The following is a 13120-nucleotide window of genomic DNA, read 5'->3' as shown; positions in this document are numbered from 1 at the left end:
GCCTTTCACTTGGGTGCCAGAGGCAGCCTGGGAAAGGATGAGCAAAACCTGCCTTCTAGTCAGGGACTCTGGGATCTGCTTTTATGGCATTGCTGGTGCGTGGGTGGAAGGGAGAGAAGTTGAGTCACATCTGTGTAAAATTGTAAAGAGTAAGAGCACCTAAAATTGTGAGTTTTTTAATCAGTGAGTTATTTTGTCTAGAATCTGAACTATTATAATAAAGTTGAAAATAGGCCTTTCTCTCACTCTTTTTTTTTGTGCGTCTTCCTCTAGACTTCAGATTTCTAAGATACTGGAGTAAATTTATGAAGTTGAAGCTATTTCCAAGTACTCTTTTAGAGAAAAGAATGCTTTGGTAATATTTTGATAATCTCATAGATACTCTTTATTCTTAGGTATCCATGTATGGATAAATGGCTAGTGATAGAAATCAAGAAATTATTGTTTGATCTCAACAAACATTTATTCATCTACTGTGAATTAAGGCATTGGGTGAGGAACTGGGGACATGAAACACACAATTCCTCTCCTCAGATTGCTCACAGCCTAGTCATAGTTACACAGAAGCACCAGCCTCAAAGTTGTGGACTGTGGATGAGGCTCTGAGCACAGGGACAAGGGCGCTAACCCACATATGGGCGCTGGTAGAGTCAGGAAAGGCTTTCTGAACTAGGGGAGCCTTGAAGGATGAACTAGACAGACAGAAGGCCATATTCAGACGAGTAAGAACTTAAAACAGAAATACGGTGTCGCTGAGGAACTAACTGCATGTCATTCAGTGTGCTGGGGCAGGAAGAGCGAGGGGTGGAGAGTGACTCTGACAAGCATGCGAAAGCCAGAGTATGTTAGGCACATACTTAACAGTTAGGATTTCCCCCCTTTGGAGCTATGGGAATAGTTGAGAATTTGAATCAGGGAAGTGGCACAATGAGCTGTGCATTTGGAAAGATTGCTCTGGCAGTAGCAAGAGGCTCAGATGGGAAGAGTGGTAGACTGGAGGCAAAGAGACAGCTTCCTCATCTCCAAGGAGAGTAAAGTATCTCACCGTGAGGATGAAGTGAGCTAATAATTATCTGCCTGATGGGAAGCCACCACAGAGTAAATTCCAAAGAAATGGTAGCGATTTTACCAGTCATGAAATTTAACCATTCACTAAGACAACAAACATGGTGCAATGGGTACCCAGAATCCAAGCTTCGCACAGAGAGGGATTTTTATCTCCTTTACTCATTTCCCCTCTTGCCTAGAACTCTGCCCAGCACATAGTAGGCACTCAACCATTTGTTTATTTTTTTTCAACCATGTGTTAAATGAATTAATGACTTAACTTTGAGAATTTAGTTTTGGACTTTTAAGTTAGAGATATCTAAATGAGTTGACCATTATTTGGCAGTTGGTTTTTTATTGTTTTTAATCCTCACCCGAGGATATTTTTTCCATTGCTTTTTATAGCAAGTAAAAGAGAAGGAGGGAGGAGAGAGAGAAAAACTTCCATGTGAGAGACATGCATTGATTGATTGCCTCCTGCATGCACCCCTACTGGGACCCGGATCAAACCTACGATCTTCAGAGCTCCGGCCGACCACTAATCATTTAGCAGCACTGGCCAGGGTGGCAGTTGCATTTCTTGATATGGCATTCAGAAGACATGTGGACTGGACATACAAATGTGGAGGTCAGGGTAAATGGATGGTAATTAAAGCGATGGGTTACATCCCCTAGAGCAAGCGCATTCAGCAGTATTGAACTTTTTTGAGGTTTGTACCCTTTGGAGACTCTGATGAATCCTAGGGATCCTCTCTGCACAGAAGTGTACATATGTAAACAAATTTCCACAGGGGTGCCTATGTGAGGAGCTCTGCACCTAAGGTGAAGAATCTGTGGTATGCAGTTAAATAGACGTCTGAGGGCACCTCCAGCAATAGCAACATTTAGAGGGTGGACAGGAAGTTAGTGAACACGAAAAGAGGAAAATCAGGAAAGACTGGTATCATTTTAAACTGAGAATTTCCTAAAGGTGAGAGTGCCAAAAACCACAGATAAGTCAGAGATAATGTGAAATGTCCATTGAGTTTGACCATCAGAGGTCTTTGGTGACTTCAGTAAGATAAATTTCCATTGAATGGTATGGGGGAAAGGAAGCTAGAGTTCGGGGATTGCATAAAACATCAAGGAAGTGATGAAGAAATTGAGACAACTAGGAGAAATTCTTCTATTTAACAAATGTTTATTGAGTACCGACCAGGCACTATGCAGGAGGCTGGATGTGGTCTCCTCCCTTAGCCGACATTCTTATTGTATATTTGCTGGACCACTTCCCCAGCGCCATACCCCCACCCAGAAAAAGCCCAGAAATGAGTTTCTCCTGGTGCACCACTGGGGACTCGGCGGTTCTGTTGGATCAGAGCCAGGCTATTCAACTGCTCTTCTCTCTCCTGGGCACCAGGGAGCAAATTGTCCTCTCTAATGTCAGCCTTTAAAGTCAGGGACACACTTGAAAATATCCTTGAGTTTGTCCAGTGCTCACAATGATCCTGTTATTTAGTGAATTTATAAAAATCATTTTAATATTTATTTTTGCTTTAGTTCATACTAACTTGTGCTAATGACTTGTATAAGCTTTTATTTGCGGAATTAGATGTTGGTCCTAAATGTAGAAAAGAGGCATGAATACCAGGCCTAAGGAAGCCTTTCTCCAAGACCTAATCCTAGACTTTTGTATGTGGGGATCTCTCATTTGCCTTTTTATTTAAAACATACACACACACACACACACACACACACACACACTCTTCTTGGCGCCTTATTATCTTTATGGGTGGAGGCTGCTTCAAGATAGCTGTGCTTTCATAAGGGGTGTGTGTGTGTGTGTGTGTGTGTGTGTGTGTGTGTGTGTGGCGGGGAGTCGAGGAGTCTCTCTTCTTGGTGTCTTATTTTTTACCCCTGGCACTATACTGGGCCAGTGGATTTAGAGAATGGTATACAGTGATTCTCAGGTTTATTTCTTATATTAGAACTGAAAATATAATTATCCCATAAATAGGATTTAGATTCTTCCAAAAGTACAGCAGGTTGCTCCTGCTTCAGTGAAATTCACCTACCTGTTTTCTGCTTACTCACTTTGCCTTTTAAAAAATTTGACTGCATTTTATCTCCTAATGGCTTTTCAGTTGCAAATTTAGAGAATGCAATATGTTCTATCTTCCAGATTATTTCTAAAAATGTTAAATAAGAACAAGCCTGGCACTGATCTATTTCTTTCTCATCATGTTTTTCCCTAATGTTTAAAGATTCCATTCTTTGGTACATATTTCTTTACAGATTATGGATTATAGCAAAAGTATACAGATGTCTGTAAAATGCCCAGAATAGTGCTCTGAGGTATTGTAGGGATCAGTAAATAGCTCTGATTGTGCCAGTTTCTCTAGGGTCTATAGATTGTTTGTTAACTCCTGTGTTCTTTTTCTTTTTTTAAGATTTTTATTGATTTCAGCGAGCAAGGGAGAGAGAGATAGAAACATCAGTGATGAGAGAGAATAATTGATTGGCTGCCTCCTGCATGCCCCACCACTGGGGATTGAGGCCTGGGCATGTGCCCTGACTGGGAATTGAACCGTGACCTCTTGGTTCATAGGTTGACACTCAACTACTGAGCCACACCTGCCAGGCTCCTGTGTTCTTTTCAGAATTGTTTGAATGATTATTAATTTGAGTGGGAGCATGGTATTATATTGATGGTATTATATTGGTAATATACCAGCCAACATTATTATTATACAGTCAATTTTTGATAAGTGTGGTTATACATTTTGCCAAACAATTCTTATAGAGACAGCAAAAAACTATGTATTCTCAATGTGGTTTGTGATTTTAAATTTTGATTTCTTTGTTTATTTTAAAAATAGGAAGCTTAATTTTGGAATTAATCTCTTTGCCCTTTGTGTAATCTATTAGAGCTTATAACATAATACATATAGCATAACTAAAACATATAATAAAATCCTTTAGGATCTTATTAGGATACTAAAAAAATTAGAAAATCTATTTTATGAGACAAATAAGAAACATCACAAACTCATTAAACATTCACATAGATTGTTCTATTTGAATATTTAATAATATAAAGTAGGGAGATTATAAAATTTATATTCAGAGGACAAAACTTTTCCAAGATCATTTACTTGTAAAAGGCCCAGTTAAAACTTCAATCAGGACTTCTGGACTGAAGCACATCTTGGATGCTTTTTTTCATTATTTCCTTTTAATAAGAGAAACTCTTAATTCAATAAATATTCTCCCAAACGTTGTATATCTATAGTAACAGTTACTGATTACAATAATGGCACAGATGTCCAGTGTGTATGTAAGAAAAGGTTTATGTTTTTTAATAGAGGCTGAAATACAGAAGCCTGAGGATCACAAAGGGTAAATTCTCAGTTAACCAGAATTTTTAATGAAGCCAGAAGCCTTAAGCAGTCATGTTTGTAGACAGCTTTTTCAGAATCCCCAGGTTTTTTACAGTAGAAACAATAAGCACTCTAATTACCTTCCTCCTCTCTTTTAGTCCTTTCAGTCATTGAACTGGGTTTAGTTCAAGCAGATTCTTGCATATTCCTGGTCCTTGAAAACCTTTCCAGTCAGTGGCCATTCAACATCTTTTTACATGTTTCATTAAATTCACTACATCTATAAACTGCATCAGTAGAAATGTATATTTAAAAAAAAATTTTGTTTCACTTCTTGTTTATTATATATTCATGGGTGGAATATTCTAAATCTGTATTAACTATTGTAAGCTACAAATGCTTCCAGTGCCACAGTTAATGCCTCCATCGCAGATATTCACTCCTTAAAATATGCCTGCACATGGCGCTTGCCCCTCCCCCTCTCTCCCCCTCCTCCCTTCTTCCCCTCACACACGCACACGCGTACACACACACACACACACACACACACATATACACACGCGTGCGCAAAGCACACACCAAACTGCCATTCTCCAGCAGGCCTGTTTCTGGAGTTGGGAGCTGTAAGCCTGCTGGGAGGAGGTGGGAGGAGGAGGAAGAGGTGGGGCTCTACTCTGATTAATTGCCTTAGGCATTCAGGGGTGGGGCTTCCTTCAGCCATCTGCCTGAGATATGGGAGGGAGCTGGAGAACGAAGGAGGGGGAGAGACTGCCAGAGAGGAAGAGAAAAGAAAGGAAGAAACACTAGAAAGAAAAAGGAAGAGGGGATATAGGGAGATCAATCATTTACCCTTAAATAGCTAGACTGAGGGGGGGGAGGGGGGGAAAGAAGGCCGTGGAAGGTGTGCCCTAGCACGACTGCTTTGAAGTGTTCATCATCATTCCCTTTGGTTTATGGAGAAAAAGAAAATGGTAACTCAGGTAAGATTTGTGTTTCCTCGATGTGTTTCTTTTCCCGTTTCTGGGATCGAAATAAAGATATGGGGGTGGGGTATAGCCATTAGAGTTTTAATTATTATTGTCTTCTTAGAGAAGACCAGATTTATTGTTATCAACTGAAAAGTCTGTGTGTGTTGTGAGTTCATGAGAGAGAGAGGGAAAGAGAGATGTATCCGTAGCCTTTTCTCCCCCCACCCCCTCCGTAGCAGATTCCTGTTTCCTGTACGGTGCAGCTGTAGCTCAGGAAAAACCCTGTGGGGATTTGTCTACCTCTTTGTCTTGGTTCTGAGAAGAGGGAGGGAGAGAGAGACTGCAGAGGTAGGAAGAGATTCTCGTGTACTGCCAAAAAGAGGGGAGAGGGATTGACTTCCTTTTAAGAATTGCAGAAGAATTTGTGTTACGGAGAAATCTGATTCCCGATTCACTTCGGTTTCTCAGAATTGGCGATGGAATTGCAGTTTTGCTACTTTCGCTCCAGATGGCTTATTAAAAATGAAGACTAGGAAAATGTTTCCATTTTCCTGGCTTTGTTACTGGCAAAGAATGTTCTCAGTAGCAACCATAGGAGCATGCAGGTGCAGAGGAGGCAGGTAAAGCTCCCTGACAACAGATCTGAGTGTATAAATGACGATCACGGGGGCATTAAAAGGCATTTGAAGGAGAGGGACTGAGAAATGGGGGAATCAATCTCTCTCTCTCTCTCTCTCTCTCTCTCCCTCTCCCTCCCTCCCTTTCCCTCCTCCCCCCCCCCCCCCCCCCCCCCGTCTTTGGTTATGCCAGGCAATATCTAATCTGCATTTTAGCAAGTCATTCCTGGCAAATGGAAGGTGCATACTCTTCTGTGGTTCCCCCGGCAGTGCTATCGTTCTTGTTGCCACCCTTTTGTGTGTTCCTTTCCCCTTTTCCTTTCTATAGATAGAGAGAGGGAGTAATGAGTATGTGACTTATCAGTGAGAAATCATTTGCGCTACAGAACGTGCATGTCCTTTAGTCTCAGACTTAGGGTCATTTTCACTGCAGGCTTTTATGCTCTGTAGGGAAATTTCATCACTGGACAGTGCTTTCCTTTTAAGGAGGTTGCCCCCTTTTTTTTTTGTACTCTCTCTTCTCTGCCTCTCCAAGTCACCACCGGAGGGCGAGAGAGTCAGCTAGCCGTGGGGACATAGGCATCAGTTTAGGAGCTGGGAGCCCCACTCTGTTAAATATTATATAATGTCCCGCAGTCCTGTTGGGAAGGAGGGACAGCGTTAGGCAGATTTTCTCAACGCGACCTAGAGGAAAGGGAACTTTCAAAGGATATTTTTCCAAAGTAATTCTTCACTAAATCTGAGTTTGGAGGTTATCAAGAAATCTCTCCCTCCTTTAGAAAGTGGAGACCATTAAAATATTTTCTCTTCTATCTCGTATCCCTTTATTGTCAGCCTAATTAACTCTTTTGAAATATTACTTTACTTTTAAAAAAATTTCCATAGAGAGGAAACCTATTTCTGCATTCTCTTTGTTGCTTGGGAGATGATACTTGTTAACCTTGGAGCCCTCATTCAGTTTTCATTAACTGGCAATATTAGAGGGTATGGGCTCTGTTCTTTCTCAGTTGTTCCTGAAGGCTTTTCAACTACTTGACTTTTCATTATATATATTTTTAAATCAGTGAAAGAGTTATTGAAACTAGGACTTTTTATACATCTTGGAACATGCCCCCTCAGTTTCTAAGGAGCTGGTTAAGCATGTGTAAGCACAGGCTAGAATGCACAGGCATATGCACACTTAATATTGTGTTCTTACTATTGGTATTTAAGGAAACTATAATTTTAAGAATGAAGCAGAAGAGATGTAGAAACAGGAACGAGGGATGTTGAGGAAGTATAATAGATAAGCTAAAATCATGATTTTTCTCAGGATGTGCTGAATGCTGAAGGAAACAACTTGTCTTTGCCCCTCCTAAATTTATACAATGGGAAAGTATAGAATATCAAATTTGTCAGTTTTCACTATCCCATCATACTTGTTTTGGTGTACACTTTCTATGTTAATGTAATGTAATGTAATGTAGTTGTTGGTAATCTAGGGGGAAAAAATCAAAGGACATAACCAGATGGGCCAAATGTTTACCTGTCCTGTGGGTGTGTTTTTTGGGACGAGGTGTTTTTTTGTTTTGAGGGGAATTTGTTGGTGTTTTGTTTGTCAAGCCAGACATCTAATCTAAATATATGATAATGATCTGTCACATGAGTGTCTAAATAAAAACTGTCTGTATTGTTAGGGTTTGGTTTTCAAAGTTAGATGGTTTATTATTGTATTTAATATCTTGATTAGTATATTAGGAAAATTATTTAGATGGGATTTCACCATTTGTCACCTAAGTTCTGCTTCTCTGATCTTAACATTTCTATATCCCTTAGTTCCCATCACTCACCCAGTGGAATAGGGAAAAGAGCTCTCAGTGGATGACATTTTCATCATACAATTTAGATCTATATCTGTACTTGCAATATGTGTGCGCTTTATTATTATGCATGCTCTAGTTTTATAAGGCCTCTTTTTTGTTTAATTAACAAACTACTTTGTGATTTACAATAAGTTATCAGTGCTTTGCCTTAAAAAAACAAATAGAGCCCTGACTGGGTGGTTCAGTTGGTTGGAGCTTCATCCTAAACACTAAAAACGGTTGCAGGTTCAATACTCAGTCAGCAAATGATGGATGTTTCTCTCTCACATCTCTCTCTCTCTCTCTCTCTCTCTCTCTCTCTCTCTCAAAATCAATAAAAACATATCCTCAGGTGAGGGTTTTTTTTTAAGCAAATAGGAATTTAATCACAAAATTTTAATATGGCAGACATGGTAGTGCCATATTTTTTTTTTATAACTAGGTTTTTCTCGTTCATGTATATGTTGTAGGAGTATTTCACTGAGATAACTCTTTATTTCTGAACATGTGAACCAAATTATTGTGTCTTCTTATATCTATGCAAAATAACAATATGGAATTAAAGGAAGGAAAAGAGGAAAAATCATTTTTGTAATATGTGTGAGATTAGAAAAACAAAATCGCAAATGACTCCAGCTCCAATTAATTTTTTTAAATTTTAGCCAGACTCAGACTCAGTTATACTATTTGTTGCTGAAAGGGAGAATATACTAAGCAGAGAGGAAAAGATTTTACAGTTGGATGTGTAGGGCTGCCAGTTTCTGTGGAACACAAAGCCCCCCCTTTCTTGGACAGCTCAGTGCTTTGCTGGCATTTTCTTCAAAATCTGTTTTCCATCAGGACCAAGAGGAGGGAAGGTGTTAAGAATAAGGGAGGTTGGAAAGGGGGTGGCTGTTCCTTTAAATAGTGCAGTGCGCCCATGTGGCTGCAGGCCTCTCTTGAGTGTATTCTTTTGTAATGAATCACCGGTTCCATTGTCTGCTATCTCCCCTTTGTAGCTGGAAGGCTGAAGTCTTTCACCTGAGCTGCTGCCAGTTAGCTATTCTCTTCCAGGGTGGCTGGGAGAAGAGGAGAGGGACGGTATTTTATGGTTTAATTAAAGACAGATAAGAAAGCAGGTATGTTTTGCTCTGTCTCAGTTTTTTCCTGTCCTTTTAGGGTTTTGTTTGTTTTTTGTCTTTTTGAAATGAGTTGGAGTAAGGAATCTGTTCTATGGTTTTGCTAAGCATATCCAATTTTCTGCGATTTTTGCAAGTCCTCAGTGATTATTTAGTCTCCATTTTGTGGCATTGCTTTAAAGTGATTCCATTCGGTTGCCTGCCAGTTCCACCCGAACCTCATCCCACCCTTCATCCACAGAGCTTCAGCCCACACTGTTTGTTTTGGCCACTTTCCACTTTCTATGTGCTGCGCAGGACTCTGGGAAGTTGGGGGGTAGGCGGAGATTGTGGGTTGGAGAGTAATTTATGTTCCTTTACCATGAATCAAAAAAAAGCCTCACTTTTTCCAGAGATTTGGTTTCTTTCTGAATTCTTCTACACTACTCCATATCTTCAGTTCTAACCATTTCCTTGCCAAGACCAAGACTGGCTCTTGTAAAATACGGCTATTCTAAAAATTACGTAGTTTTCCTGAAAGACACTCAGAATTCCACAAATATGATGAAATTTGACTCATTAAATGGTTTTTCTTCCCATTCACAAGTCCCCACCTCAAGCACACCCCCCTTTTGCCCCTTCCCTTTATTTTTTCCTTTATCTTTCTCCTTAGTTTTGCAGTTAGGTAAGTTTAGCGTTTGACCATCTGCTGTTCAAGTTTATATTGCTACACAGGACATCTCCAAGTTGAAAGGTGAATGACATGCCTCATCCCTCTCAGTGTTTCTTGGACATTTGTGTGTGGCACTCAGAGAGATCTTCCCTAGGAACCAGTCACAGTGATGGGGCAGCCCTGTGCCCACCAGCGTCCTTCTGATGGACTGTTCCTCTGGAATCTGACTGTGTTGGTGTCCCCAGCATTCCTTTCTGGAGTCATAATTCCTTGCTCTTCCCCTCTCCCCACAACATTCCCAGACCACTGTCAAATCTTTCTTAAACATTTCTACGCAACACTTCACATATTAGATCCAGCAAACGCAAATGAAATGTGGCATCTCCTGCAGTAAATGGTGTGCTGTTTTGAATGTAGTGACTCTGTTATTGGACTCCAGGCTCGCTCCTCTCTACGCAGCCCGAAATTGCAGCCTGCCAAGCTGTATTGTTTCCATTTTCAGATGCTTAAACGTCCCTCTCCTACTTTTGGAATGATTGAATTCAGGACACCTTGGCATCAAATAATTCATTAGAGGTCATTGCCAGAGTGAACCATTTAAAATGCAGGTCTGATTTTTGCCACTCCTGAGCTTAAAACCTTCCCGTTGTTTCCCTTCAGGCTCAGAGTAAAATCCTGTGTCCCTACTCCAGTCTCCAAGGCCCTGCGTGATGGTAACCTGGCTGTCTCTACAGCCTCCTCTCCTGCTGCGCTTCTCTTCCCATATTTCGCACCAATGACACTGACCTCTGTGCTGTTCCCTTAACACACCTGCATTCTCCTCAGGGCCTTTCTGTTCTCTTGGCTGGAAATGCTCTTCTCTCCGATCCCATGACTTCTCAAGGAGAGCTCTTTATCAGGGGTCCTCAAACTTTTTAAACAGGGGGCCAGTTCACTGTCCCTCAGACCGTTGGAGGGCCGGACTATAGTTTAAAACTATGAACAAATTCCTATGCACACTGCACATATCTTATTTTGAAGTAAAAAAACAAAACGGCAACAAATACAATATTTGTATTTGCATGTGGCCCGCGGGCCGTAGTGTGAGGACCCTGCTCTTTATTGACCTTCCTATCTCAACTTGAAACCTCCAGTCATTCCCTATCCCCTACCCTGTTTTGTCTTCACTGATTTTTAGTGCTTATTGTTACTTTTTTTTTTTTCTGATATAAAAAGTCTTTTTTTTAATTTTATTAAATCTTTATTGTTCAGATTATTACATTTGTTCCTCTTTTTTTCCCCCCATAGCTCCCCTCCTCCCAGCTCCCACCCCACCCTCTGCCCTTACCCCCCCCACTGTCCTCATCCCTAGGTGCACAGTTTTTATCCAGTCTCTTCCCGCATCTCCCACACCCCTTTCCCCCCCAAGAATAGTCAGTCCACTCCCTTTCTATGCCCCTGATTCTTTTATAATCACCAGTTCATTCTGTTCATCAGATTATTCACTTGATTCTTAGATTCACTTGTTGATAAATGCATATTTGTTGTTCATAATTAGTATCTTTACCTTTTTCTTCTTCTTCCTCTTCTTAAAGGATACCTTTCAGCATTTCATATAATCCTGGTTTGGTGATGAACTCCTTTAGCTTTTCCTTATCTGTGAAGCTCTTTATCTGACCTTCAGTTCTGAATGATAGCTTTGCTGGGTAAAGTAATCTTGGTTGTAGGTTCTTGGTATTCATCACTTTGAATATTTCTTGCCACTCCCTTCTGGCCTGCAAAGTTTCTGTTGAGAAATCCGCTGACAGTCGTATGGGTATTCCCTTGTAGGTAACTGAGTTTCTTTCTCTTGCTGCTTTTAAGATTCTCTCTTTGTCTTTTGCTCTTGGCATTTTAATTATGATGTGTCTTGGTGTGGTCCTCTTTGGATTCCTTTTGTTTGGGGTTCTCTGCGCTTCCTGGACTTGTAAGTCTATTTGTTTCACCAGGTGGGGGAAGTTTTCTGTCATTATTTCTTCAAATAGGTTTTCAATATCTTGCTCTCTCTCTTCTTCTGGCATCCCTATAATTCTGATGTTGGTACGCTTGAAGTTTTCCCAGAGGCTCCTTACACTATCTTCGTATTTTCGGATTCTTTTTTCATTTTGCTTTTCTGGTTGGGTGTTTTTTGCTTCTTCGCATTTCAAGTCTTTGCCTTGATTCTTGCGGTCCTCTGGTCTGCTGTTGGGAGTCTGTATAATATTCGTTATTTCAGTCCGTGTATGCTTAATTTCTAGTTGGTTCTTTATCATAACATCGAGGGTCTCATTAGATTTCTTGTAGATCTCAATAACTTTGTCGGCGGCTTCTAGACAGTTCTTGAGAGACCTTAAAAGTGTGGTTCTGAACTCAATATCCTCCATTGACAGTTTTGTCCTGTCTCTTTGTCTCCGCATTTTTTATGCTTTCTTGGTGCACCCCCTAGTGGTGTTTGTGCGCAGTCTTATTGTAGTTAAGCCTTGATTGTTGTAGTTAATACTAGGGGGATTTGACCTCCAGACCAACTGGCTGTGAGAATCAGCTGTGTCTGCAGTGGGAAAACTTCTGTCCTCTAGGTGCTAATCTAGCCTTTGCCTGAGGCTATCTGGCAAATGGCTCTGCGCAGGGCTTGGGCTGGGCGGGGCGGGTCGCAAGGGATCAGCAGAGCGGGTGGAGGGAGCAGTTATGGCTGCTCTCAGTCCCATCCCTAGAGGCTCTGCAACCGCTGCAAACCTCGGAGAGAAAGCTGCCCTCGCGTTCCGACCGATGCCAGACAGTCCTGCTTCTTCCGTTTGAGTCTGGGTCCCTAGAGACTCACCCAGAACTGGAGCTCAGAATCTGAGACTCCCTCCCGATTGAAAACGACAACCGCGCCCTCAGCTACCAGCCCGCTCCACGCGTACCTCCGCACCTTTGTATTTTCCACACTGCGCCTCCTCTGAGTCTCGTATGCTGTTCTCTTTCCTTCTAGTTGAAGAATTTCCCCTCAGCCAGTCTTCCTGTGGTTCTGGGCGATGTCCGTTCCGTCTTTTAGTTGTATTTTTGAAGTGGTTGTTCGAAGCAGCTAACTCCGGTGTTTACCTATGCCGCCATCTTGTTTTCCTAAAAAGTCTTAATCTACTTGTTATTTTTGTTTTCGTTATCCATGCCCCTTCCCCACCAAAAGGGTCAGGGACCTTGTCAGCAGTCTATTATATTCGTGGTGTCTAGAACTGTGCCTGGAATGTGGTCATAATAATAGCTAAGTATCTAGCCCTTATATATAGTTATCAGGTACTGTTCTAAGCACTTTACCTCCATTAACTCATTGAATCCTCCAGCACTTCTACAGTTACCCCATAGTACAGAAGAGGAATCTGAGGCATGTAATGGTTCAGTAGTTTGCCCAAGTGTATATAGCTACTAAGAGATGTTATGGGGATTCATATCCACAGACTGGTTTGGCAGTCCATTCTCTTTTTTTTTTTCTTAAGAGGGGTTGTTAGGGTTAGGGAATCCATACTCTTAATCCACTGCACTTG

General features: G+C 41.2%; 1 protein-coding gene across 25 annotated transcripts in view; it reads left to right on the top strand.

The window, feature by feature from the left end:
* The window catches only part of RBFOX2 (RNA binding fox-1 homolog 2), a 265267-nt gene that overhangs the window by 166333 nt on the left and 85814 nt on the right, over nucleotides 1-13120 (top strand). The window contains exon 1 of one of the 25 annotated variants that reach the window (XM_036299495.1): nucleotides 5106-5386. The exons of 23 other annotated variants lie outside the window; for them this stretch is intronic. In XM_036299495.1, the coding sequence (XP_036155388.1) occupies nucleotides 5360-5386 (27 nt within the window). In that variant the 5' untranslated portion in view covers nucleotides 5106-5359. Of the gene's footprint in view, nucleotides 1-5105; nucleotides 5387-13120 lie in introns of those variants that run through there. One more of the 25 variants, XM_036299491.1, reaches the window with a different exon arrangement.

Source organism: Myotis myotis, unplaced genomic scaffold, assembly GCF_014108235.1.
Source record: "Myotis myotis isolate mMyoMyo1 unplaced genomic scaffold, mMyoMyo1.p scaffold_m19_p_3, whole genome shotgun sequence".
In the NCBI taxonomy this organism is placed as follows: Eukaryota; Metazoa; Chordata; class Mammalia; order Chiroptera; family Vespertilionidae; genus Myotis; species Myotis myotis.
This window is presented reverse-complemented; position numbering and strand designations above follow the sequence as displayed.